This window comes from Apus apus, chromosome 5 (genome assembly GCF_020740795.1).
Source record: "Apus apus isolate bApuApu2 chromosome 5, bApuApu2.pri.cur, whole genome shotgun sequence".
Lineage (NCBI taxonomy): Eukaryota > Metazoa > Chordata > Aves > Apodiformes > Apodidae > Apus > Apus apus.
The window spans coordinates 14,287,226-14,314,984 of NC_067286.1; the positions used below are offsets into that span (position 1 = coordinate 14,287,226).

General features: G+C 37.5%; 1 protein-coding gene across 1 annotated transcript in view; it reads left to right on the top strand.

Moving 5' to 3' along the window:
* Nucleotides 1-27,759, top strand: part of OTOG (otogelin) — a 102,864-nt gene that overhangs the window by 39,878 nt on the left and 35,227 nt on the right. Inside the window, exons 24-33 of the mRNA XM_051622057.1 lie at nucleotides 4,392-4,499; nucleotides 8,573-8,711; nucleotides 8,971-9,105; nucleotides 10,150-10,296; nucleotides 12,041-12,160; nucleotides 13,004-13,120; nucleotides 15,762-15,918; nucleotides 16,875-16,901; nucleotides 19,399-19,566; nucleotides 21,657-21,935. Coding sequence (XP_051478017.1) covers nucleotides 4,392-4,499; nucleotides 8,573-8,711; nucleotides 8,971-9,105; nucleotides 10,150-10,296; nucleotides 12,041-12,160; nucleotides 13,004-13,120; nucleotides 15,762-15,918; nucleotides 16,875-16,901; nucleotides 19,399-19,566; nucleotides 21,657-21,935 — 1,397 coding nt within the window. The remainder of the gene's footprint in view (nucleotides 1-4,391; nucleotides 4,500-8,572; nucleotides 8,712-8,970; nucleotides 9,106-10,149; nucleotides 10,297-12,040; nucleotides 12,161-13,003; nucleotides 13,121-15,761; nucleotides 15,919-16,874; nucleotides 16,902-19,398; nucleotides 19,567-21,656; nucleotides 21,936-27,759) is intronic.

Consider the following 27,759-nt stretch of genomic DNA (forward strand, 5'->3'; position numbering starts at 1 on the left):
GGGCATTGAAATTTGATCCAGTTCATGTACTATGGAAGAATCTGTTTCATCTAGATAAACTTTTCAGATATCTAACCTCTTACCTGAACATTTCACTGAGGGAGGCATATTTCTTCATTTTTGATGTGATATTTTCAGTGTTCTCTCCCTCAGAAAGATATTCTAAGTCTCAGGGATTTATGCTGAAAATGTGCAGATGAGCTGCTGTCATGTTTTGTAATCAAGCACTGTATTACTGAGATATTTTTGTAATATAAAAATAGTAATTGTGTTTGTTATGTTTGTTTTGATGGGATTTATTCTCTTAAGCACATAGCTTGAAGTTTTTGAGTATTACCACTCTAAATTACTGCTCATGGCTTGACAGCCTCCTCAAAAAAAAAAAAAAAAGCCAGTTCTTCAGTCAAAGAGTGCTGAAACAGCTCAGGGGGAGTCTGACTCCTTACTCATTTAAGTGTAGATTTTTCTGTGTCATGGTAAACTGTTGCTTCTCAGACTTCTTTATTTTACCTTAATATTCAGAAGCATGAGATGTCAAACTGTTCACATGAAATGGAACCTGTAATTAATCCAACTCATAATATGGTACAATGGTGAAAAACTGCAGTGCTAAAATGGATTTTGAAATTAAATGCAGGCAGACATTTTTCACATGTGCAAAAACTTAATTCTGCTGAGCCTGGCTGTTGTCCTTCAAAGTTAGTGGGTAGCTTCAGCAGCACTGTATGATACGCAGCTAAGCAGAGAATAAAAAGTTTGTGATCTATTTTGCTCTGCATGACCTCTAAGATTATCAGTTGTTACTTCTTGCTGGTATAATTTAGTTCTGAGATTTAAGCAATTAAAATATTTTTAGCATTGAAGGCTCAGTGTTAAGTATTGCTGATCCCAAAGCTCTGATAATGTTTGTATAGTTACAAAAAACAAAGTTTTATAGACTTCTTAGAGATGAAAATACAAAAATAAGAAATTCCATATTTGCTGTAACTTGGGCAAACTTAATTCTGTTCTCCTATGGCTGTACACTGCCTGTAGAGACACTGAGTGAGATCATCTAGATCGGCCCCCATTGCATGGGCAGGGACACCTTCCACTAAACCAGGCACCATCCAACCTGGTCTTGAACACCTCCAGGGAGGGTATCCCCAACTTTCCTGGGCAACCTGTTCCAGCATCTCACCACCCTCACAGGAAAGAACTTTTTCCAACCATTTTTTGGCATCTTATAAGTCTGTGGACTAGCAAACCTAATAAGGTTCTACAAAAGCATACTTAATAAAAAAATTTCTTCATCACCACAAGTTTTCAGAACTAGTGATGATAATCAGAGACCACTAGTATTATCCTCTTGACCATTTGCAAATGGCAGGTTTTTTTGGTATGTCAATTTCCCATTCCTGCCTTAGATGATTTTTTATAAGTTTATCCTGTTTTCTGTGGCATTAGAAAAGTTACTTGCTGATTATTTAATTCTCTTTATCTTCCTTAAACTCAGTTACAAAACTTTGTAGGAAGATGTATGAAACCCTGAGAGAGCAGACTTATTATTGGGGCAAAAGTGAAGTGTTGGTGGCTGCATGAATCAGTTGGTGGTGGGCTGTTACCTGAGGGAGGGTAAAGAGCCATGCAATACATAACCAGTTGAAGACTGCTCCAGTGACTGCTGCAAGAGTTATTTTTTTAGTGCTCTGGTCCGGATTTGTGGGCTTTGCAGAAGCAAGTATTTTGTTCAGTTCTGGAGCCACCAATATAAGACATGGAGCTGTTGGAGCAAGTCCAGAGGAAACCCACAAAGATGATGAGAGGGCTAGAGGACCTCTCCTGTGAAGACAGACTGAGAGAGTTGGGGCTGTTCAGCCTGGAAAAGAAAAGATGCTAGGGAAACCTTATAGCAGCCTTTCAGTACCAGAAAGAGGCCTGCAGGAGAGCTGGTGAGGGGCTTTTTGCAAGAGCATGTAGGGATAGAAGAAAGGTTAATGGCTTTAAACTAGAAGAGGGGAGATTTAGGTTAGACATCAGGAAGAAATTAATTTATGTGAGGGTGGTGAGATGCTATAACAGGTTATTCAGAGAAGTTGTGGATGCCCCTCCCTGGAAGTGTTTAAGGCCAGGTTGGATGGGGCTTGGAGCAACCTCGTTTAGTGGTAGGTGTCACTGCTCATGCAGGGGGGTTGGAACAGTATGATCTGTAAGGTCCCTTCCAACTCAAACCATTGTGTGATTCTGTGAAAGAAGTGTTTGTTGACTCACAGAAGACACATTGCTTCTAAGGATGCCTTTACCAAGACTATTTATTTAATTTGTATGTGTGTGAATGAGCAAAGCTATAAACAATAGCAAGAGAGTAAAGAGACAGTGTTCAGCATGGTGAAGTGTGATAGCTATCATTGTATCTTTGCAGTTCATTGTAGGTTAGACAGAAAGTACAGGTGTCAAGAATAATGTCTGATACTTCAAAGAGGAGCTGTTGCAAGGCCTCTCTGTGGAGTGTTTGTGGAGAATTCTTAGATCATTGAAATCCATCCATTTGCTTGGCTTTACAAGAAAGCAAGCTGTTATCACTTGTTTTAGCCAGGATAATAATGCAAGGAAAAAACTGTGTTTTAGTGTTAACTTGTCAGTGTGATGCTCTTTGTGTCTGAATGTGCCCTGTTCAGTTCTGAGAAGCTTTAAACCAGTGGGAATTTCAGTCTCATAGTTGGATGCAATACTTGAAGTAAGTATGGATTACAAAGAACAGTTTACATACTCTGAGGGAAAATTACAGTTTTTCAGTTTAATGGAGGTGGGGGTTTTGATGCCTGCACCACAGTTGTAAAATTCCATAAATAACACAGTGAAGAAGAGCCTAAGTCACAGTACACAAATTACCAGCTAATATGAGTAAATAAATTGTTCAGCAATAAATGCAGGGATAAAATCTTTCCTTTTGCATACCAGGGGAACAAATGAGTATCATCACCTGATTTGTCATGGATGTGCCTCACACCTATGATCTCTTGTTCCATGGTCCAGGAGCTTGCCCAAATGTTAGTGCTAAGCATCAGAAATCCCAAATCTGTTTTCTTCAGAAAAATGTTAGGAACGTAGGAAAACCTGTATAAAATTTGTGTTACTGCAGAGAGGTACTGGAAAAGAAAATTATCATCAGCCAAACAGCATCATATTGAGAGGCTGTTTATTTCACAATAAAAATATATTTCACAACTTAGCATTTAGAAACAAGGGAAATTGTGGATTGCATGGTGTCTGGAAGAATAAATCCTTTTACTATGTGATTGGCATGTTAGTTACTCCAACTTTTCAACCTTGGTTCAAACACAATTCTATATAGAAAAAGATACACAACCCAAAACAAGATGGAGTTACAGCAGTGAGAGTGAAAGACACTGCTTAACTCTAGATGTATTTTATATTTTTTTTTTTATTATTTTATTTTTAGTTTATTTAAAGCCACAAATATTTTACTTTCAGATATAGACTAGTTGTTTTATTTTGTCTTGCCAGACAAGAATCCCTCTGTTCTCCATTAGTGGAATCTTTTTCACAATTTTTTTTGGTTTTTCAGTTTCTATCTGTTGCTCTAGGAGTTGTGATCATAAGCACAACTTTATAAGCATCAGTCTTGGACTGTAAATAGCTATGCATGTGGTTATCTGTGTATGGTGAAAATCTCCTTTGAAGGCTGTGAGGGTATTTCTGCAATAAATTTAAGTTTGTGGTTGTTTGCATGAAGGTACCAGTCATATGTACTTAATTATTTTTGTGCAAACAAAAATAATAGCTCTTTTAGTATTGATTAAACTATTCACTGAGTAAGAGGTGTATCTACAGCTGTAGAACTATGCAGCAAATGAAAGCTCTTCAAATCGGGTGAAGAAAAGAGGAGAGCAAGAAGAAACCCTAATTTAAAATTTCTTAAGAAAAATAAGCTACTGATTTTTATCAGTGCATGTACCACTAGAGCAAATGACTGTAATGACTCTCACATGCCTTGGAAGATACCTTAACTTAAGATAAATATGAGTTAATTGGCTGAGTTACAAGAAATGTGGTGAAATTTAGAGAAGATCTGGAAAATTTTAGTTTCCCTGAAACTAAAATTCCTTGAAATTTTTACATAATTTTATAGATCTTCACATTGTTAGTGGTTGAAGGGCTAGTGCCCAAAGTGCTAGCACTTACTAAAGAGAAAATATTCAGAGACCTATGAAAGGAAATTACCAAATTACTCTGCTATGATTTAATTATAAAATTGTGCCTTGTCAATTTCAAAGTATTAAGTTTTTCAATGTAAAAATGCTAATAATTTAAAAGTTTAGGAAAACATTGTTTTATATAGGTACCAGGTGTACTTTGCTGAATGTGTACTTTTTGTTCTTTTTTAATAGTCTTGTTAAACATGGGGATGTGTGCTTGAAAGCAGATGAATGTCCATGTTCATGGAAAGGAAAGGAGTACTTTCCAGGTGACAAAGTAATTTCTTCCTGTCATACATGGTAAGCAGAGCTCTATGTAGGTCATTATCTCATTTAGTTGTTTATTTATGGGTTGGTTAATCCTTCATGTTTCTTAATCATAAATTTCACACCAGATTCTGGTAAATTTTCCACCCTAATTTTGTATTTACACTTGTTTGAAGAGCTGTTAAAATAATTTTTTTTTTGGTAGGGTTTGTTTCTTCAATGAATATGTACATAACAAAATAACAGCTATTTGAGAATTACTTATTTTTAAATAGCTTGATTTAGTAAAAGAATTGTTTTGATTTTCAAGGTAATCTAAATTAATATTCCTTGATCAGTGTTCATAAAATACAGGTAAAATCCTTCAAATATTACACTTTGGTAACATTTGTTAAAGCTTTCCATTCATGTCCACATTTAGCTTTGAATCTGTGCAGTCTAAGACATTACCCTGTGGCCCTAAGTATGTGCCTGCTACAGTGATAAATTGAGGAGTGTATTGAGCAACATCAGGTACTGAGCAGAGTGACAGATAATTGGTATATAATTTTGCATCTGTGGATAAGCAATAAATTCATCGGCTTCTAACAGAAGTGTTCCAATACACAAGGGTTGATAGGATTGCTCAAATCCATGCAGAAACCTATTCCTTTTACCATCCAGTGGTGTGAGTGCAGCACATACCCTATAGCTATGTTGCTCTGTGAAATTACCTCGAGCACTCTCGGTAGAGCATTTTGCACTGCCATTTCAGTGAGCTTAACAAATACACCACATCTCTGTGATCCTCAGACAAACTTGTTTCTTAATGGTTCCTGCCTGTTTTCTTCTCTGACCACTGCTGAATGTTGCTAGCTGGCTCTAAGCAGCATTATTTGACTTATCAGAGCCTCAGAAAAATCAGCTGTATTGTCAAGCATCAAGATACTCTGGTAGTGGTGTAGCCTCCAGGTTCTTAGCAGAGCGGTTCCTTCCTTTTGTCCCCTTCTTTTAGCTTACCAGGAACATCTAACTGGTGTCACCTGGTAATCTGCTGCTCCTGGCCTGCACAGCTCAGTATAGCCTAATAAGGTGAAGGCTTGTCCAGTCAGCACTAATCACTGCCGTGTCTGGATGTCGTTGCCCCCTCCAGCCTTGTGCTGACTGCCTACCCTCTGCCTCTCGTCAGGTCCTCAGTATCTGCTCTAGAAGATATTTGTAGCCCTTTGGTCGACTGGTGAAGCGACTTACAAGCCATCTCCACTGGGCAGGCAGGTAAAGCGACCGGGTTATTCACCCTCTTATTTCCAAAGGCCTCTCCAATTAGACCTGGTGTGGGATTGCTTGCATCAGAAAGAATTATTATGTCCCATTTAATCTGTATGAGACTTCACCAAAGGCAGCAGCGGTGCAGGCAGAGAGACATTGAAGATTTAGCCTTCTCTCTTTTTTTTTTTTTTTTTTTCCTGAGGCCAGGCCCATTAATTAATGTACAAATCCTTAAGGCTGTCGTGGCTTTTCCAGTCCTCCCTGTCCAGAAGCAAAGACAGATTAAGTGATAATACCTTTTTGGCAATCAGTTTTCCACTGATGGATGGGAAGTCTGCAACAAGCTCTGCTTGATACAAAGTGTAGGAAGTCTTTGAGACTGCTGTGTATATTTCATATTTGAAGGGAAAGGTGCATTTTTGCTTGTGCAAGGCATGAGAATACAGCTGTGCAAACACACCTGCTTAGACACTCATAGCAGTTATTTACTTTAGTGTTATTTAGTGCACAGAATTAGTTTGCGTTAATACTAAATATCATCTTACTCGTATCTGATGTAGTATTCGCAACATAGCTATGAATCTGATTTGATTTGTCTATTGAGTACTAAAATGGAAAATAAAATAAATTCTTAAACTGGGAAAACTAGCAGTGGAATGTCACGAGCTTTCAACCCAAGCTCTGGGGTCTTGCTGAACTGCAATTTTAGGTTTCCCAAGTTCGGTTTTCAGCACAACTGCCTGATGCTGTTTAAATGTGCCAGCAAGATTAAACGCTAAAGGTTGCTACACTAATTGAAGGTATCAGAGCAGTATTTTGGTGCTGTGCCAGGGTAAGATGGGAGGTGCAGTTAGCAATTCTGGTTTGCTGTCATACATTGACACCATTAACCAAATGCTGGTTACTCTCATTGGGCTGCTGAGTTGGGCCTTCTGTGTTCTTAAGCAAATACTTCTCGGAAATACTTGTTCTAAAAAGCTAGTTGAAGTCCCGAAGGTGCTAGGAGCTCTGTTTCCAAATAGGACTCTCTAGATTCTGGTAGCTAAATGTTAGTTTACTTACCATGAAACAAGACTGGTGCAGAAGATTTTGAAGACATTGTTTATATCTTAAGCCTGTCTTTCTGACTGCAAATGTGTTAAGACGCCTGAAAAAGAAGGTCTGCAAAGGAGCTCCCTACTTTTTACATGTTAAGAAATGTTTCTGCACAAGTCTTTAACAGATCTGCCTGTGGAGGCAGATTTGCATAGGCCAAAAGTAAAACTAAAACCTAAAGTTTCACAGAGAGCAATGGAAGACACACTTATTATTTCAGTCCAAATATAATTTCTTCTATTTACCACTCTCTCCATTGGCAGGAGTAGGTACAGCTTTGAGGTGATCAGAGTTAGCCGACTGAGTCCTACTGCCATCTACTTTTGCTTTGCTACAGCAAACACTTTTCACATGTCATACTTTAAACTTATTTTAGCTGTGTGCTTAGTGTATTTATATATGTAGTTACACAAAACACAAGCAGTGGGCAAAATCAATGATGGGAGTCTTGGAAAATCTGGGAAGTTACTCCAGGTTGGTGCAAGTTATGTGGTAAGGGGACAGAAGGAAACATGATGCTACCAGTAATTGGCAGTGTCTAGGTTTTCTAGATAATGGCTGCTGTTTTGAGAAGAGTGATATTCTGACCCTGCCATATACGTAGCAAAATGAACAGAAAAATTGAAGTTCTTCTGACAAAAAACTTAATACTGGTTGGTACTTCCAAGCACTAGTGATTTATCAAATACTTCTACAAGCCAGATTAATGCTTTAGTTGTAAAATGTGAAGCATTCATATAATCAGGAAATTGAAAATTCAGTATTTCTGAAAAATGTTAAGACTGTGCCAGAATTATATCACATACTGTATTTCATTTAACCTATATTTATAAAATATACCTGTAGCAAAGCTGTATCAGGACACCAGCTCTGCTGCCTTCATTGAGGGGAGTTTTTAAAGTGTCCTGTTGATTTAGAAACATAAATAATAGCATTTTAAAAAGAACTTGTGGGTACAGGAAATTAAATTCTATCCATAATTTATAAACTTTAGGTCATTTCTGAAAAGGTGCTACAAACCCTTGCTGTTAGGCAGTTACAAAGCAAAGGTAATTCAGAAATGTCTAAACAGTCATTTATTGTATGTGTGATAAAAGCATTTTCATGCTTAAGGAGGCCCAAGTCAGAACTTGAACTGTTCTGGAAGCCTGTAAATTGTTAGGCTAGGGTTTGGGACTAATAATTCCTAGGCATTTGGAAAACCAAACAAAAGTCCAACAATCCAAAATGTGGTTCTTCTAAGGAACTTAAGCATCCAAGTAGTGCTACTGAAATTTTTCTGTTGCACTTCTGTGAAATTCTTGTTCAAGCTGAGCTAATAAAGACTGTGGCAATATGTCCCATTGTTCGTTGGTTCCAAAGTTCAGCTTGTATAGAAAGAAACGTTCTGTGAGAAGCTGAAAAAGAAAGTGTTGACCTTGTGGCATGTTATTGATGTGAGTTACTAGAGAATAAGTTGTATTACTTCAGGTGGTATCTTTTTTTGTTGTTGTTTCAACAAAAGAAATGCCCTTCGGTATCTGTATATTCTGAAACCTATAAATTATAACATGAAGAAACACAGACTGGAAGAGTTGATGATGTATATTTTTTTTCCAGAAAATCAATTCATACCTGCTGCTTTTAGTTAAGACCTCAAAATGCCGCTGTCCACAGTCATCATACTTGCGTGGCTTTTGTTTTGTTGCTTCTCAGTGCAATAGCTGTAATCATTTGTCTGTGGTTGCAGTTGATATTACCATTATCGGTCATACATTTTTCAGCATTTGCCAGCATGGATCATTTCAGTGCACCTTCCATCCTTGCCCATCGATGTGCACTGCGTACGGGGACCGGCATTACAGGACATTCGATGGACTAACGTTTGACTTTGTTGGAACTTGTAAGGTTTACCTAGTTAAGGTGAGTTGTTTTTTTGTAAAGCCTCTTTAAAACTGGATATAAAACCTACCTGTTAAAACCTATCCTTCAGCTTCCATCTTACCGGTACATTTTATTGAGTGCTGCATAGTGATTTTTAAGCTTTGATGTTGCTAAGACTCTGAATCCTACATAACATAATAATTATCTGAGATTTCTGCTGATTGAACTGTGTAACAACATAGATATTTCTATTAGTGTATTTTAAAGTGTCCATGTATTTATTTTTTTTTTTTTTCAGAGTACTACATCAACCAGTTTTTCTGTAATTATAGAGAATATTAACTGCTTTAATACTGGAATCATTTGCAGAAAAAGCATTTTCATTAATGTTGGAAAATCTTTTTTAATATTTGATGATGAAACTGGAAATCCAGTAAGTTTCAGTCTTAATATTGATCTAAAGGGACCATGTGTTGTTCTTCAGGTTCTTTTTCCTTTCATTAGCAAGAACTTACTGTGCCACTTAAGTAGCAGAGGTGTAAATACTGATCACAACTGGATTGGTCAGTGGAAACCTTAAACCAAGTCTTGTTTATATGTCACAAAAATGATAGATGAGATGATCCTAATCCTTTTGTTTAGATTTAATTACTGTTTAGTATCTTAGGAAAAATCCAGATATTTTTGTCAGTGTGAGTTTTGCTATTAATTCCACTAGAATTAAGAAATTAGTCTGGGCTGGAATGTTTAGGAAGAATATTCTTATACAACTGTAAAAAATAAATTGCAGTTGCTGGTATGTCTTCCACAGCCTTAATTTTGTGGCAGTTTTTTAGCCAAACCAAAAACTTCATTGCTGTAAATATTTAGTGTATTTGGTAACTTTCGTATAAATAGTACTATTTAGAGTTTGTAGACTGACTGTACAAAGGAAGTTGTCTCTCTTTGTGTGAGGTATTGTGTAATTAAACCAGATATCTTAGTTCATGTTACAAATAATTTGGAATCTGTTATTGGATGGAGAGAAGAATGCTTTGTAAATAAGATGGTACTCTGGACATATTTAGACACTTCCTTATTTCAAGAAGATGTTCCATCCATCTTTATACCTGTCTGTATTACAAAAAATCATGTAGCTATGACCTTCTGAATGCAGTGATGTATAACTAAGTAAAAATCATAACCAAGAACCTTAAGGGAAATTTCTTGCCTCCCAGATGAACCATTAACACTTTAATCTTAATTCCAGTTGCCGTTACCCATCCTGTAAATTTGTTATAAAATCAACTTTTAAAATGGGAAAATCATAAAAGTACAGTCAAAATCCAGACCAGTTCTGTTTAAGCATTTATCCCAATGAAGCCTTCTGTCTGAGAACCATGTGACTCATTTTATTTAGGTGTTTAATTTCCTGTTAAGTGAGTATTTTGTGAAGAAATAACTTACATTATAAGCTGCCTCCTTTTGTTTTGAACAGAGCTTATCTAGTCATATAGATGAACTACAAAAAGTACAGTTATGGAAAGCTGGATTTTTCACAGTTGTTCATTTTGCTGAAGAGCACATCACCATACTTTGGGATCAAAGAACAACAGTTCATGTACAGATGGGTCATCAGTGGCAGGTGAGTGAAAGTAAACACTCTGCCATTTTTTCAGGTGTTTGTATAAGTCTTATCAAGTAAGACATTATTATTCAGAGAATAGACCATATGTCAGAAATAATGTAGGAACTCTGTGGCAGAGTCAAGCAGAGAAGCATTAAACTACCTTGTTAATTTAAATATTCTTATTTACATTTATTGGTCTTAGCTCCTGTAACATCAGAAACAAGTAACCTTTGAGGCAACATAGAATCATAGAATCATAGGGGTTGGAAGGGACCTCGAAAGATCATCTAGTCCAACCCCCCCGCCAGAGCAGGGTCACCTAGAGTACATCACACAGGAAGGCGTCCAGGCGGGTTTTGAATGTCTCCAGAGAAGGAGACTCCACAACCTCTCTGGGCAGCCTGTTCCAGTGCTCTGTCACTCTCACAGTAAAAAAATTTTTTCTGATATTGACCTTAAACCTCCTATGCTCCAATTGGTATCCATTACTCCTTGTCCTATCACTGGTCATCACTGAAAAAAGCTTAACTCCATCTTCTTGACACTCACCCTTTACGTATTTGTAAACATTGATGAGGTCACCCCTCAGTCTCCTTTTCTCCAAACTAAAGAGACCCAGCTCTCTCAGCCTTTCCTCATAAGGGAGATGTTCCACTCCCTTAATCATCTTTGTGGCTCTGTGCTGGACTCTTTCAAGCACTTCCCTGTCCTTCTTGAACTGAGGGGCCCAGAACTGGACACAATACTCCAGATGCGGCCTCACCAATGCAGAATAGAGGGGGAGGAGAACCTCTCTTGACCTACTAACCACACCCTTTCTAATACACCCCAGGATGCCATTGGCCTTCTTAGCCACAAGGGCACATTGCTGGCTCATGGTCATCCTCCTGTCTACCAGGACCCCCAGATCCCTTTCACCTACACTGCTCTCCAGCAGGTCAGCCCCCAACCTGTACTGGTGCATGACATTTTTCTTCCCCAAATGCAAAACTCTACACTTGCCCTTGTTAAACTTCATCAGGTTTTTCCCCGCCCAAGTCTCCAGCCTGTCTAAGTCTCTCTGAATGGCAGCACAGCCTTCTGGTGTGTCAGCCACTCCTCCCAGCTTGGTGTCATCAGCAAACTTGCTGAGGGTACATTCTATACCCTCATCCAGGTCGTTGATGAAGATGTTGAACAACACCGGTCCCAGTACCGACCCCTGAGGGACTCCACTAGTCACAGGCCTCCAACTAGATTTTGCCCCATTGACTACAACTCTCTGACTTCTTCCTTTCAACCAGTTCTTGATCCACCTCACTGCCTGATCATCAAACCCATACTTGATCAACTTATCTACAAGGATGCTGTGGGAGACGGTGTCAAATGCTTTACTGAAATCAAGATAGACCACATCCTCCTTTAGTACACATTCCTTATGACTGGCGCAGATGTTACTTTGCTGAAGCATAAAAAGCACAGAGCTAGCAAACAGGTTACTTCTCTGAACAAAGATCAGCTCCTTTCTCAAAGGCTTGGAGATACTTACTTGAAAGAGAGTAATACTGATGTCAAAATACAATGTTTTCTACAGATTCATTGTCACAAAGAGGTGAACCATTTTGGTTGAAATTTAGCTGAAAAGGATCAAATCCTGACATATATAAGTAAGCAACTGAAGGCAGGAACTTAATTTTTTTTAAGTGGTCATGGCTGGTAGTGTTTAGTGTCGTGGAAATTTTTTTTTATTATTATTTAATATTATTTCATTTCTTGCCAGGGTGACTTGACTGGATTATGTGGAAATTTTGATTTGAAGACAGTAAATGAATTGAGGACTCCAGATAATTTTGAGTTAACAAATTCACAAGAGTTTGGAAACAGCTGGACAGCTGTAGAGGTACATAGTAAAAAGAATCTGTTTGCTAGCAAATTTTTTGCTGTTACATCATAATTTATCTAGAATGAAATCAGAAATGTGTTCCTGGAAATGTCAATCAGGCAGCAATGCAAATGGCAATATTGATGGTTCTTACAGATATGATAATCTTGTAAGGAGAAGAAAACAATCACCTTTTTTCCTACACAGCCCTGTAGTATAGAGATAAATGCTGTGCAATATTTTGAATCTACAAGTGGTTTTGAAGATGCTGTTTGAACAGTAAAGTAGTCATGTTTTTTACATAATGGAAGAATTTTGGGTTCACTTTAGACTGTGTTGTCGGTTTAGCTGATCTTTCATAGCTGGGAAATACTTAACTGTGAAACCATAGCAATGGGAAGAAAAAATATTCTTTCCATAAGCTGTAAACTTTCAATTTTTCAACTTCATGTGTCTAGTGGTATTCATAGAAATGTTCCTTCCTAGTAATTACAGTAGAAAGATCTGATTTCTGACACTGATTTCTGCACATCATCTGAGTGAACTTGGTTATGTAAGCTGGACTATTCAGGTATAAGGACTGCAGGCTGGGGCTGCATGGGAGCTCTGTTTAGACCTATATGTATGTGTGTGGTTTTCTGCTGCTCCTGGAAAAATGAAACATTTCTTGAGATCTTGTACTTTTCCTTGTCTGCAGATTAGCTTCCCCTTTTAGTTCTATATCTTAGTCTGACTAGTTTTGTAAATGATGCATTTGTGTTTCACATCCCTTAAAAAAAAAAAAAAAAAAGTACTTTCCAAGTTCAAACACAAAGTGGTTATGAAACATGCTTCTCACCTTGATTTTGCTTTCTGGTTAAGTGTGTTGACAGCTCTGACATTCGAAATCCATGCAATTTGAATCCTCTTAGAGAGCCGTTTGCCAAGAAGGAATGTGGAATACTGCTAAGTGAAGCTTTTGAAGCTTGCCATCCAGTGGTGAGTTGTGGTAATACATAGACGTGAAAGTGGACGTAACGCTAGAGAGAATCTTTACTCTTCAACTCGCATAGCTTTAACACTTCATCTTGTCTTCCATAGCATAGTAATTTTGATTACTATAGCAAAAGAGAACACGAAGAAAGTCTAACCCATACCTACTGCAAAATATGAATCATAGAATGTCAGGTTGGAAGAGACCTCAAGGATCATCTGGTCCAACCTTTCTAGGTACTACTATAGAGTTTGAGATGGTTCAGCACCCTGTCAAGCTGAGACTTAAAACTGTCCAATGTGGGGGAATCTACCACTTCCCTTGTGAGACTATTTCAATGTTTGACTGTCCTCATGGTGAAAAATTTACCTCTTGTGTCCAGTCAGAATATCCACAGGAGCAACTTGTGCCCATTACACCTTGTAGTTTCCATGTGACTCCTTGTAAACAGGAAGTCTGGAACATGGTAATAAGGTCTGCCCTAAGCCTTCTTTTCTGCAGACTGAACAAACCCAGTTTTCGCAGCCTCTCCTCATATGGCAGGTTCTCCAGTCCTCTGATCATCGTTGTGGCCCTTCTCTGGACCCTCTCCAGCCTGTCCACATCCTTTTTGTAGAGCAGGGACCAAAACTGAATGCAGTACTCCAGGTGTGGTCTGACAAGTGCTGAATAGAGCGGGATGATGACTTCTTTATCTCTGCTGGTGATGCCCTTGATGCAGTCCAGCATCTTGTTGGCTTTCTTTGCTGCTACAGCACACTGTTCATTCATGTTGAGCCTGTTATCCACCAAGACCCCCAGGTCTCTTTCCACAGGGCTGCTCACCAGCTGAGTGGATCCCAGTCTGAACTGCACTCCTGGGTTATGTGTTCTCAGGTGCAAGACTTTAGACTTTGAACCTCATAAGGTTCCTGCTACCCCAGTCCTTCAGCCTGTCCAGGTCATCCTGGAGTGTATCTCTCCCTTCTGGAGTGTCAACCTCTCTACTCATCTTGTTATCATCTGCAAACATGATCAGGGTGCTCTTGATCCAACATCCAGGTCACTTATGAAGATGTTAAACAGCGTGGGGCCCCATATGAGTCCTTGGGGGACTCCACGTCTGACCAGTTGCCAGTTTGAGGAGGAACTATTTACTATCACCCTCTGAGTATGGTCTGTCAGCCAGTTCCCACCCACTGCACAGACCACTTGTCAAGGCCATAATTAGTCAGTTTCTCCAGGAGGAGGCTGTGGAGGACTGTATCAAAAGCCTTGGAGAAGTCCAGGTAGATGCTATCCACTGCTTGCCCTACATCAATGGATTGGGCTACTTTGTCATAGAAGGCAATCAGGTTTGTCAAGCACAATTTGCCCCTGGTAAATCCATGTTGGCTTTTCCCAATCACAGGATTCAGTTGACTTGTGATGGTCCCCAGGGTGATTTGCTCCATGACATTAACAGGGACTGAAGGGAGGCTAATGGGTCTAATTGCCTGAGTCCTCCTTGGAATGTTTAACTGGACCTGTTATAATGTTATAAGGGCTATCTGCACTTAGCTGACCTAAGCAGCAAGCTACTTTGGCACTAATTTAGCATTCTACAATATGGGTAGTCCTATTTAGTTCCCTTTGTAATGAGAGCAGACAAAATTATACCAAATTTGTGTTATTTTTTCATCCCAAGCACTATTTGTGTAAGCTTAACTGTTTGCTTTATTTTCCTCCATTGTGTTACATAGCATGCACATTTTTCAGGCATACTTAAATAAATTGGTAGTGTCTTCTGGGCAATATCAGTTTTGAAGAACTCATTCCTAGAAAAAAAACAACTTATCTCCTCACTCAGGCAACTAAGGAAAATAAATGAGCCATACAACATGTTCTGAAATCAACAGGCTCAGATTCAGTTGGAGGATGAGGTGGGGCTGATTTCCAGAGCTAGGACTACATGAAAAATTACATATCCCAAAACGTTCAAGTATTGAGAATGTGTGCCTGGCTTAAAGAGTGTGTCAGAATGGTTCCTACGGAGGAAGGAGATGTCATTTGAAAGACAACTGAATCTTGCAGGGTTGCTCAGTAGGATATTTTGGAAGAAAGTAGAAGCTGATGTTAAAGTTGTAAATCTGTGTAGAATATTTACCAATGCAATAAGCAAATTAGCATTGACACTTTCCTTTGAAATTTTGTTATGTGAGACTTCAAAATAATCTAAGGGAAAAATCACAGATTCACCTGTGAAATTACCTAATAATACGAAGAGAATGAACCACTCTCATGTGAAAAGATTTCCATCTACTTTATTATCTCTTACATTTTTTGTATAACTAACTTTCCTAACAATTCTGGGATGTATTGATTTGTGGTCAGTTTAGGGAGTTTCTCATTTAAAGACTTCTTTGTAGTTTATTATGGTTAAAATATTACAAAACCATACAAAACACAAACTCACATCAACGTCCTAGTGTGTGTTCTGAGTGGTTTATTGATTTAATTATGTTACTAAGATTTTATTATGTGTTCTAATGTTTTTGTTTCAAGAAACATTTAAATTTAAGTCTTTAAATACTTCGTAGTCATATATTAAAGTCATAGTTTTTTGTTGAGGTGATTGTTGTCAGTGTCTATATGAATATTTTTGATAAGTAATATTTATGTTTCCAGATTGACGTCACCTGGTTTTATTCAAACTGCTTGACAGATACATGTGGTTGTAACCAAGGAGGTGACTGTGAGTGTTTCTGTACAAGTGTATCAGCATATGCCCATCAGTGCTGCCAGCATGGAGTTGCTGTAGACTGGAGGTCTCCGAGAGTGTGTCGTAAGTTTACGTAATTGGCTTTGCCAGTGGCTGCCACTGTCTACGTTCATAAGACCCAGACCTGAAAAATCAATCACATAAGTTGCCTGGGGCCCTGAATTGAATCACTGTGCCATGCTGTGGCAAGAGGTCTAGCTCAGTTGTGTACTTCTTTCCCTACTTGTGGGTGGTACTCTGCTATTTTTAATTCCTTGTGATGTGAAAGAAAAAGCCATGGGAAGCCTGTATTAGAATATGGTATGTGTCCCTCAAAACAGAGTTACAAAGTTGACACCTCAAGTAATTTCCATCTGCAGGAGCACTTAACTTCCCAACAGGGTCTAGGAAACAAAGCTGCCTCACTACTGCCCCCAGATGTAGTGTGAAATAAAAAGGTCTTGCAAAGAAAATCGAGTAGGTTTTTAAGCAGAACCTTGTCATGACCTTAGTTATCCCTATTTAACAATTCTTAGACGCTGTAAAAAAAACCTGAGGCCTTTTTCTATGGCACCTAGTGCAAATGCCTAACAGGAGACAGTTATTTCCCCAAAGATCTGATAAAAAGGGCGAGGTAGAAAGAATGGAAACGATTAAATATTTTTCTAACTTTGCAGTTCCACAGAGAGTGTATGCAAGAGGGTTACTCTTAATTTTTGATAGAAGTGGTACGTGTGTTTTAATGTGAGCAAGGACAGACAACAAAGCTTAGTCTTAGCCACTAGAGGTCACAAGAAGACAGCTGAAAGTATGTAAGCTTAGTGTTTCCTGCTAGAAAATAATATTTGATTTAAATCAGTGTAGTTTAAATTAGTATTTTATTTAAAACAGTAAAGTAAATATTTAGCAATTTTTTAAAAACGTTTATCTATGATCTAACTTGGCCAAGCACTTGGCTTAATTTAGTTTAAAAGGTTATTAGAAAACCTGTTTATCTGCAGAATGCCTACAACTGCATTTCTTTTCTTTTTATGTTTTAGCTTATGATTGTGAATATTTCAACAAAGGTAAGTCCTAAAGGAGCTGACAAAATGTCAATAAAATCTTTGGTTTCCTTTTATGTGTCTTAGTACTTTGTATAAAAATAATTGTATTAATGAAAACAGTTACAAATTGTATATTATTTAAATAGCCAAGATTCACTTTTACTGGTTTATCGCTTTTTCAAAGATTTTAAATTTAATTATATTTTTTTATTTCTTTCTCAAAAAATCGTGTTTAACTCATCTGCGTTTATGGATGATTAAGAAATCAATAGACTATTCAACCCAATGGTACTGTTGGCACTAGTTGCTTAAGACAAAAATTGATAACCTAGTGGGTCTGTTGAACCAACCATGATCTCCAATGCAGCCTCCAGAGGGAGCTAGCTATTAAGATTTTTCAACTTGTGCCCAAATGTGGAATAACTCTCTCTTCTGCTATTTCTGACCTAGTTTTAGATTTCTGAGTGGCAAGCATTGCTGCTGCATTAGAATGGCAATAGAGAATGGTACAAAACCTGTACAGGGTGCTAGAGTAAATCTTAAATTTGCTCTCGGTGCTGCACTGCTGTGTTAACACTGGAATCCATACTCAGACAATTGTGTGCCAGACACAAATGATATGATAAAGAAATGTACATTTTCTGATATGTCAATTGCTGGAGAGATTTTGAGTGATGTCATGTAGCTAATGCACTGCAATTTTACCTAAATCACTGTCTAAGCCTTAAATTTATGTAAAGGCCAGTTGAATATAAAAGGTGATTGCGGTTACTTTTCCTTTTTTGTTTGATTTGTTTTATAAATGAGATACAGTCTGATACTAGATGATCTTGCAGTTGTAAGAGATGGAAAGTGCAGTGCCTCTAATGTCTATGGTTGTAATAAAGTGAAGTTAGATGATGTACTTTTGAAGTGTGTTATTAGTTTTACTTGTTACTGAATTCTCACTGGCAGGAACTAGTGGGAATGGGGGAGAGTTGTGTACATGTGCAGCTTGTAAAAAACATGGTTGTTGTATACTTCTCACTTCTTATCTTCCTACTGTTTGCTAATCCAGCTCAGAGCTGCCAATGGTGAAAAAAATTTATCTCTACGCTTGAAGTTTTTCTTCTCTACCTCAAATACACTCCCATTCCCCAGAATTAGTTGGCTTGGAGGACAGGGAAGTTAAGAAACTGTCTTAGACCAGAGTGAGATTTTTCTCTATGTAACTTTGTCATAAATGCAGAGTGAAATAGTTTCAGTCCTACTAGAAGCAGGAGCAGAAGCCTTTTGTCTTTGATAAGGGGAAATTCTCAGCTGGTAGCTGTGGTTTATCAAGTCTGAGATATGACACTTCAACGTATAATAAAAATCCCTGAAAAACTAGATGTTTTAAGTAATTTTAAAAATGTTTTTCAACTCTCTGCACTGAAGGTGACCATGCATGTCTCACTGTACATGTTTAGCTGGACATGGACTTTGGCCCTTACTGGCCAGCTGTTTATGTCATTAGAATCTAAAGCTTTGATTGTATGCCAAAATTCAAAATTTCAAAATAAATTTTAAGATTACGGCAAAGCAGATTATGAGGACAGGCTGTGAATTGCAGTCCAAACTTTTAACCTGTTGGAACAGATTTTAAGAGTCAGTGGTATTAGCTGCAACTATCATCTGAGAAGTTCTGGAACACTGCTTCCTTAGATGGTATGATCGCTGTGTCCTGGCTTGTGGGTAAAATGGTAGTGAAGTGAATTGCTCAGGTGTAGTCTGTAGTGCCTGGTTTTAACAGAGAAGCTTAGCAAAGTAATTTCAAATATTTTTTTTAATAAACTTTTCTGTGTTGAAATTGGAACTAAGAAAGGAGATGTGGCATTGTAAGATTTGTGGAATGACAACTTCACATCCTTTTGGCTTTTTTTCATTTATGGGTAAAATATGAACATTCCTTTGCTTATGGTGCTAATTTCTTCCTGTTTCACTTCCCAGTAATTACTTTTATATCTACACTGTTCAAGGAGTTCTTTGATATTTGATGACAACAATCTTTTATTCCCTACAAAATGCCTCACACTTTGGACACTAATAAAATAGGTTTTAAATAATAATTTAATAAATAATCGGCTCAACCATATAAATAAACAATTCAGAGGGATCCTGGGGTGGTTTGTAGAACACTGTTTACTTCTAAATCTATAACTGGGGAATCAGCTAACTTTGTAAAAGTGCTTATAGGACCAATGTGGGTTAGAGGGAGGAAAATGAGAAGCTAATCTTGAAACTTGAAAATTGAAACTGGGTATTTTGGACACTTTTCAGAACAGGTATTTTCTAAAACCATTTGGCTTTGTTTTGCTTGTCCTTATAGTTTAGCGCATGGCACCTAGATCTATTGTCAGAGTGGAGAGATGTGTTTTTATTTATGTGCTGTATCATAATATTTAGAGTTCAAGCATTTGTAACACTATGTGAAAAGTAATTCTGGTTTTGTTTTGTTTTGTTTTTCTTCTTCTTCTGTCCTTCCTTTTTTCCTCAACAGCTTTGGGAAAGGGCCCGTACAAACTGGTCAGTTGTTTGGATGGAGAATTTGTAATGGCAGTGAAACTGGTAGACGGTGTTGTTTTTCCAGTGAGAGAAGAAGATATTGTTCCTGGACATGAAGTGAGCTTTATGCTGACTTCAGGACTTTATAAACCCAAAGCACATGGTAAAGTCACTGTAACCTAGACACTTAAATAAGGCAGAGCAAACTCTTCCCTTGAAAATGAGCCTATGTTTAAGAATAGACCTCGATCAAAAAATCTTTTTTCTGTCAGCTGATTGTGCACCTTAATGTTGTCTGCCAAAATTGTCATTTGGTTAGTTTTAACTAGGTGATTGTAGCTTTATAAGCAGATACTTCGGTTGAAGAGCAACAGCCTTCTCTGCCCCAACCTCCAGAAGCCCCCAAGCAATGTTGTAGCAGAGTGTTCCAGATGTGTGTTGCTCCCTCTGCCTTTCCTCTGATAGATCTGGGACATGGGCAAGAAATGATAAAAAGTACTCCCTAATTCACTTGTTTTGCCACCATCACTCATTGTCTGCCCACTTGTACAAAGATGCCCACTGGCACTAACCTGAACTGTGTGAAGCATCTATACTGCAAATTTGTCTCCTTCACGTCCCAACTGAAGTTTCTACTGAAGGAATGTGTTGCTTACTCAGCAGACAAAAGAAGTCTTGCACACCTTCAGGCAGGTGGCAAAAGCTTACAGGAAGTATATTCAGCACTTTGTGACATTGATTAAATGCTAGAGTTGTCAGCATATGGGCTTTTGATTCCTACTGAGCACTTGAGTCCCAATATAGTTTCACTGCCCAGAGACCCCTGATCAGCTCTTTGACCAGTCTGAAGGTGGCTGCCTTTGTGTAACCAAATAAGAGGTATGGGTCAGTTGAAAGAATGACAAGCATTTGATTAGTAATACTGCTGTCTGTAGAACTGACACAAGAACTCATGTAACAGAATATCCAGGACCAGGTTTCATTTATTAGTCATAGTTTTGAGACACTTGTAAATTGTGTTCAATTTATATTTGGAAAGGGAAGATCAGTCCTGTTCTTGTATAAAAACTCACTCAGACTTAAACCTGGCAAATGGAGTTTGTGCCTTATAGTCCAATTTGGGTGAATGGCATTTCATCATTTGGTCATAGAGCAGTTTATGCAATCAATACAATATTTTTCATATCCAAGTCTTCATTTATATATCTGCATTCTTGGCTCTTTGGTACCTCAGAAAAATTGATGTTTTTCAACAGTTTCAATCAAATTGTAGACAAATGGAAAGTTTGGGGTATTAAGGTACTGATTGGTTATAAGGCAGGCATTATAAATCACACTGCCTGTTGTTACTCATCAAATACCTACTTGTTACAGACAATTAATAAAAAGATATTAACAAGTGCCACTATTAATTGAGGTTTTATGCTCAGAAAACAAATAGGTCTTCCAGAAGTGTTATATCAGAATGTGATAGTGTGTTTGTTTAGTAGAGATAATTTGTTTTCTACGCCTTCTTTTTTTCAACACATGCTGCCCAGGCCTGGAGGGTTAGTTGATTTTACAGTAGTTTAATGGCTGTTTTCAAGAGAATAGCAGAGCTTACAGCAAAATAGAATGAAGTAATTCTGTGGGCAACAGATGCCTGTAACAGGCTTAAGATCTGCTACTCTGCAATTGGTTGTACAGAGGCTTACTTGAAATCAACAGTACTGTTTTTAGGGTAAGGTATCATGCCTGTACATTTGCCAGAAAATAGACTTTACTGCTAACATTCTTAGGGGAAAGGCTAAAGATCTGACCACTTAGAAATTAAAACATAAAGCTGTAAGCTGAACGCAAAAAATACACTTCTGTAATTCATTTTTAATGAAAGGCTGAACCTTAAGCTATAAATTTCTGATAGCAAACATTATTTGTAAAGCTACTTAGATTAAGTTTAAGTATTTATTAAATACATTGCTTAGTGAAGGTTGTAAACTGAAGTTCTGCTTGACTGTGAGACTATATTCCTTTATCCTGGTGTGGGCATATGTTTTAATCTGCTTGTATTCCTGTTGAAATCTGTATGATGTTTAGAAAACTACATATCAATCAGATTCTAGTGTATTTTCTTACAAGATTCAGACTGTTTTCAGGGATAAGGCCAAAGTCAGCTGTCATTGCTCATACCACTAATATCAGTAGTGGTACATCAGAATAAATTTAGTTTATTATGCATATATCAGCAAGTAAACAAGTTCTGTGTTTTTTCAGATTCCAACTTGATTTCATTTGAAACAGCTGAGAAACCAAACTACTTTCTTCACTTAACCTCCAATAATACTCTTGTTCTTTCTAAATGGGAAAAAAACGAAGAGTTTCACAACAGATCTACATTTGTCATTCACAAGAATACATGGCTTTCAGGATACAGTTCCTTTGAGTCATTTGCAAAACCTGGATACTTCATCCACATTTCAGCCTCTTCAGTTGAGCTTTTGAAGTATCATCATTCAGAGGAGTTCAGACTGTCGACCCTTTTTAAACTTATAGGTAGGTAATTCAAGTTGTATCTTATGAACAGCAGCTTCCTCTCTGTGCAAATGCAGGCTAAATGGTATTGATATTTTTGGAGGTGATGACATTGCTTACTTCTCCCCTACGTCACTGGGAGGTATGAATAATATGTGACGTGCAGGTTCAGAATCTTCTTCCTTGACCTTTGTAGTGAGGATGAATTCTGTTTTCTTGTCAAAAGCCATTAAATAGCCTAACACACAACTTCACTATATTTTCCAGCTAGTTTTGGGAATATGTAGCCTAGTGTATAGTTTCTGGGCAATACTTGGTTTCTAGGTTGTTAGGATATTCTTAAGGAGTATAAAATTCATGCTGGTGAATAATGGATTCACAAAGGGAGTAGAAAAGAGTTGAATATATTTCCAAAATCTGTGAATGATGTTCTCTCCTCCTTTCTCTCTGATTGCTGCCAAGTGAGAGCTTTCTGTACAGTGCGTTCTCACTGCAAACTTTGCAGCCTCCTCAGTGGTCATGCAATCCAGTACTAAGGACACTGTAGATTACACCTTTCAAATCTGGTGTTTCCCCTGGAAAACACTTTAGCCTTTATCCACGTACCCACTCACAAAGGCTCTGCCTTTTGGGATGTTATTCCCTAGAGTTTTGGGCAACATCTAAGATATGTGCCTCTTCTTGAGGATCTAGATGTCTATTTCTCTGTTTCTTGAACAGCTGCTGCTCTTGAATACACAACATAGACTGCTATGAGAGTGTTTCTTCCTACTGGTGAGATTCCCATTCCTGTAATAATAGTCCTATTCCACTGAGACTTATGGATCAGAAATGTAGGATATAGGACCCCTTACAGAAGCTGAATCCAGAAGTTGCTTCTACAAGAATTGATGACAAAAAAACACATTAAAAGTTCACTAATAGATTGAGCTGTTTTTTTAGATTAGTAAGGAAAAGAAATAAGAATAACTGTTTTCACATATTCTTAAACGCTTGGGAACTATGCGCTGAAATGAAGATGGCCTTCCAATTCAAGAACAAGATGCAGAAAGTTATATTGGCCTGTAAAATAAAGCAGATTATTTGCAAAGCCACCATTTGCTTTACTGTCTGCTCACCTTGAAATATCAGGTACATTAAATGTGTTCATATGACTTTATGAACTTCAGCAACTACTGCTGACTAAAAACTCTGGCCTTTGTGTGGTATGTAAAATTCCAAAATCACTACAAATGCTTGTGTTTATGTTCTAATGCATTTTGTTGTACTGTAATTTCAAATGCATTAGTAATTTGTTTATTGGGGTAGCAGAATAATTTTCATAGGTATTCTTGGCAATATTATTTTTTAAAGTCAGTTCTTCATCCTCTGAAACTGAAATTTGCTTTAGAAGCAGAGAAAGAAAACTAAATATTGTAACAAATGAAGTGGCCTGGCCATGTTTCACAGTGACCGTGTTGGATCTCAGCACAGCCAAATCCAGAGCAGGCACTGACTTCTATGACAGAAGAGGCCAACTGTATGCCTCGTGGAGCTTCTTGTTATCAAAACATTGAATTAAAGTGTTAATGGTGGCATTGTGAATCTGCCCATGTTTTGCAGTGCACGATGCTGACAGCCTAATGCAGCTGTTGCCTGGCACACTCCAACCTCAGAAAAAATGACAGATTTTGTCATTGCCAAATGCCTGTTGCCTCCTGACAAATGCTTGTAATCACAGAGCTGTTGAGGTTTTTGAACAGCAGAATTGTAGAGCTAATGCTATTACCAGGGTGTTCGTACAGCATTTCAAGCAAGGAACTTTCTTTGGATGTAACAAAAATATCTCTGTAGTCTTTTATCTTTGAGGGAGGAATGAAGGAGTTTAAAACATTTTCCAATTCTCAGTGGTCGTCCATTAACACAGAGTGGTATGTCTTTTCAAGTGTGAAGTCTTTACCCTCCACTCATTATACCCAAAAATCCTATCTATGCCAATGGAAAACTAAAACAATTTACCTCAGCAAGTGGGATCAGATCAAATGATCAAGAGGCATTTCATTAATCACCACATCCGAGGGCTTGAGTTTCAGAGTTTTATAAGCAGAGAAACGCAGGGCTTGAATCGTTCTCCAGTGTTCTTTCACAAGGCCCAGCCTGCTGATGTAGGGTAATTACATGGTCTAAAAATACAGCAGCATTTGTTTAAGTTAATGGAAAAGTTACACCAGCTCCAGAGTGCACAGGCAAAAGCATATTGAGTTTCCTGCTGACTATTGTAAATGCTTTGCATATTAGATCAGAAACTCTTGAACCGAGAACAGCTATTCCTGCGGAATCAGAGGATAAATATCAGGAGCAGGATAATAGGCCCAGTAAATCCTCTTGGCCAGAAAGTTCCTCATGAGACTTCTTCACACTCTGACGCACATTCAAGAGGAAGAATTTTAAATGACCTGATCACCACAGCAATAGATACGTGTTTGTTTAAAGTCAGCTGACGAGTCACTTTTTCCACTTTCATAGCAATAAATATCGTCACATTGAAATACTCTGACTATAAATTGCACAGTTATGATGGGCTAACACTGCAAAGTATTTTCCATGAGAAGTCACTTCAGCTTTTAAATTGGGTTATTTTAACCATATTTAAATTTGTCTGCCATCCTTCTTCCACAATCATTTGAAAGTTTGAGTTGATAATTAAATGTGAATATCAAGAGTATACTTACAAGAAGATACATTTTACATTCTATGCAGGAATTTTTACCAGCAGGGGAGTGGTATGCATTCAGTCAAAAGAAAGAATACGCTTAAGCATACCACATGGACAGAGACAGAGATGCCATGTAAGAGTGATCAATTCACATTTGAAATGGTTGGGAAGCTAGTTGTTGTAGGGAATTGGTGATGCCTGCAGTTTTTTTCCCTTTTTTAAAACTATGTGCTCAAGCTTTATCTTTCATAGAATTATCACACTTTTTTAAGATGACTGTGAATTAATTTTACATATACTGTAAGAATGTGAATTGCTGTATATAAATTCTGTAGCAAAGTTCATAATAAGGTTATGTGCTTTAACAGTTAGCTAAAAATTCTGATAGGTCTTATATTTACAGCAAGCTAAAATTAAAATCTCAAGATGCACAAAGTGTGAACACTGCATGGAGGTACTTATCAATGTTTAAGTTTGCAAGGCATTTTAGGTTGCTTTCAATGTTTGTATCTTAAACATATTGAGAAACAGTACAAAACTGAAAAATTAATTGTAATGAAAAATGGTTTTTACAAAATCATCCTGCATCTTATGTCAGATTTCTGCATTATATCATTAACTGCTTTAACTTCAACTTACGCTTACCCATTTCCGTCAGTGGAATTAATTGTCTAGAATGTCCTGTTTTATATATTATGAGTTGCTCTGAGGTTAATTTGAGCTTATATGCTTTGTCGGTCTAAAAGATCATGACATGGGGCCTGGGACTAGATAATGCTGAGCAACTCCTGTTGTACCCACAAGTCCTGGGTATGTCACTGAGTGAGTGCATCTGCTCAGTAGTTCTTGGAATCAACCTGAGGTTGCTACAGACTTACAATGTCTTTCCTATTTGTATGACAAACACAAACATTTGTGCTCACATTTGTGACTGAATGAATAGGATGAGATTAAATAGTTACTTTAACAAGACTATATTAATCTAACATTTTAATAAGAAACTAAATCTAGAGCGTTTGAGAGGTAGATAGTTATACTTTGCTTTCAGTGTTGGTTTGGCTGTACTCAAAGTTCACTATTTTGCAGTGACATTTGCTCTGATTTCTCTTTGCAGAAACTTAGAATTCATGGGTAGAGTTTATTAGTAGTTTGTGTTAAGTTGCTGGATAGGATTTCATGTTTCTAAACTCGTAACTGAAGAGATAGGCAATCTATGTTACTAAGCAGAGTTTTGCTGTAATTATAAATAGAATTAATTTTAAGGCAATTTTGTTCCTCCTAGATTTTCTGAAATCTTTGGGAAAAGTAGCAAAACAGAAAAGAAGTGTTTAAATCCAAATACTTAAGTTTTTCATTATTTAAAAACCCCTTTATTTTAAATACAACCTCTTTGCTAACATTAGAAAATTTTTAAGGATTTTTAGAAGTAAATAGTAATTTTTTGAGCATAGCATGAAATTACTTATAACATGCGCATTCTGAGAATGGTAGGTTTTGTCCCTATGAGGTAAAAGTCAGCATAGACAGAAAGGCAGGATGGACTGGTGAACAGCAGGAATTGTCAACATACCAAAAAGTGGCCAAGTTACTAAGAAAGGTTGTTGTGACTCAACAGAACACCAGAGCCTGTCAGTGATTAAAAAAAAAAAATAAAAAAATCATTAAATGGTAGCAACTGTTCTTGTTACCACAGAATTATTTCTGAAAGACACAAGGAATGAAGATCACAAGTTACAGGGAACAGAATGTTTCTCTGATTTCCAAACAAGTGAGAAGACAGTGGAGTCAGGGGGCATTTTTCACTATATTGTCTTGGCAACATGTTTACCTGCATTCATAGAAAAGCTTTCCCCAGTACTGTAACATGTTGATATGGTCAGGTCCTGTTAAGTAAAAGAACGATGGGCTCAGTTGGCATGTCAACTGTAGTAACTGTCATCCAGGGCATAATTTACCATTTTGTGAAGGATTTGCTGTGTCACTGAACAGAAGACAAATGCTGGTACACTTCACCAGGAGACAAATGGTTATTTTCAAATGGCATGACAAATCCTTTTGGGGAACACATGCCTGATATGAGAAGCTTGACTCATTATCTGTAAAGTGTGTATCATTCCTTTGTTGTGAGCGAACTGTACTGTTAGAGTACAGTAAGCTCGCATTACTGGTTGCTGGAGGGGGAATTTAAGTACTTAAAAAAAAAAAAAGGGAAGCATGTGGTGGAGGTGGCTGATTAGCATCCTGGCTATCATAGAACATTTGAGCCATGACACTAGTGAAATCCATAGTTTCTGAGCTGTGGTAGTTTCTGTCATTAGAAAAGCAGCATTGTAGCTACAGTAAAGTTGAAGTTAGGCTGGTGTGGAAACTGATGTCTAAAATCCATACAGAAAGTGAGAGGAATGTTTCAGTTTAGGGAGAGGGATGCTTGAATGGCTTTTCTTTATATGCTAATGATTGTGGATATTTGATCATAGTTAATACATGGATATACTAAGAAGTGGCAAAATAATCTTTTAGCTAGATACAGAGTTACTTTATTGTTCTGTTGGCTTAATCTTGAATTCATGTTAGTTCAGAATATGACTCTGCCTCTGTTTCTGTCCCCCTTCGTTTTCTGTTTAATCGCTATTTAGTTTAAATTTCTTAAGCAGAAATTGCATCTTGCTGTGTTTTTGTTGTGGTGGTGGTGGTTTTGGTTGGGGTTTTTTCTTTGTTTTGTGTTACAGTGGCTTGCATAGTCAATCAGCTGGGTCCTTGGGCTTCTTAAACATTCTAGAAGTTATTCTGTTAATAGTGAAAACTTCAAACATGATGACTGATATTCTCCTAATTCTGGAAAGACATTTTCCCATAATTCATAACAAAGCAGACATTTCACTGATTTGACTCAGATTTACTGAGAGATACTTAAAACTTTTGAGATAATGGAAACAAATTCATGCAATGTATTCAGCTCTTGCTGTGGTGATTTGGTCTGTTCTTTTATGTAATTTACACACTAAAAAACCTAATACAGGTTGCCCCAGCATAATGAATTCTCTAAAATTCCTTGACTGGAAACTAAATCTCTGTTGGTTCTGCAGCTCTTCTTTGAAAGTTATTGTTATGACCAGGTTAATGAATTCATCTGTTGTTCATACTTCTTTC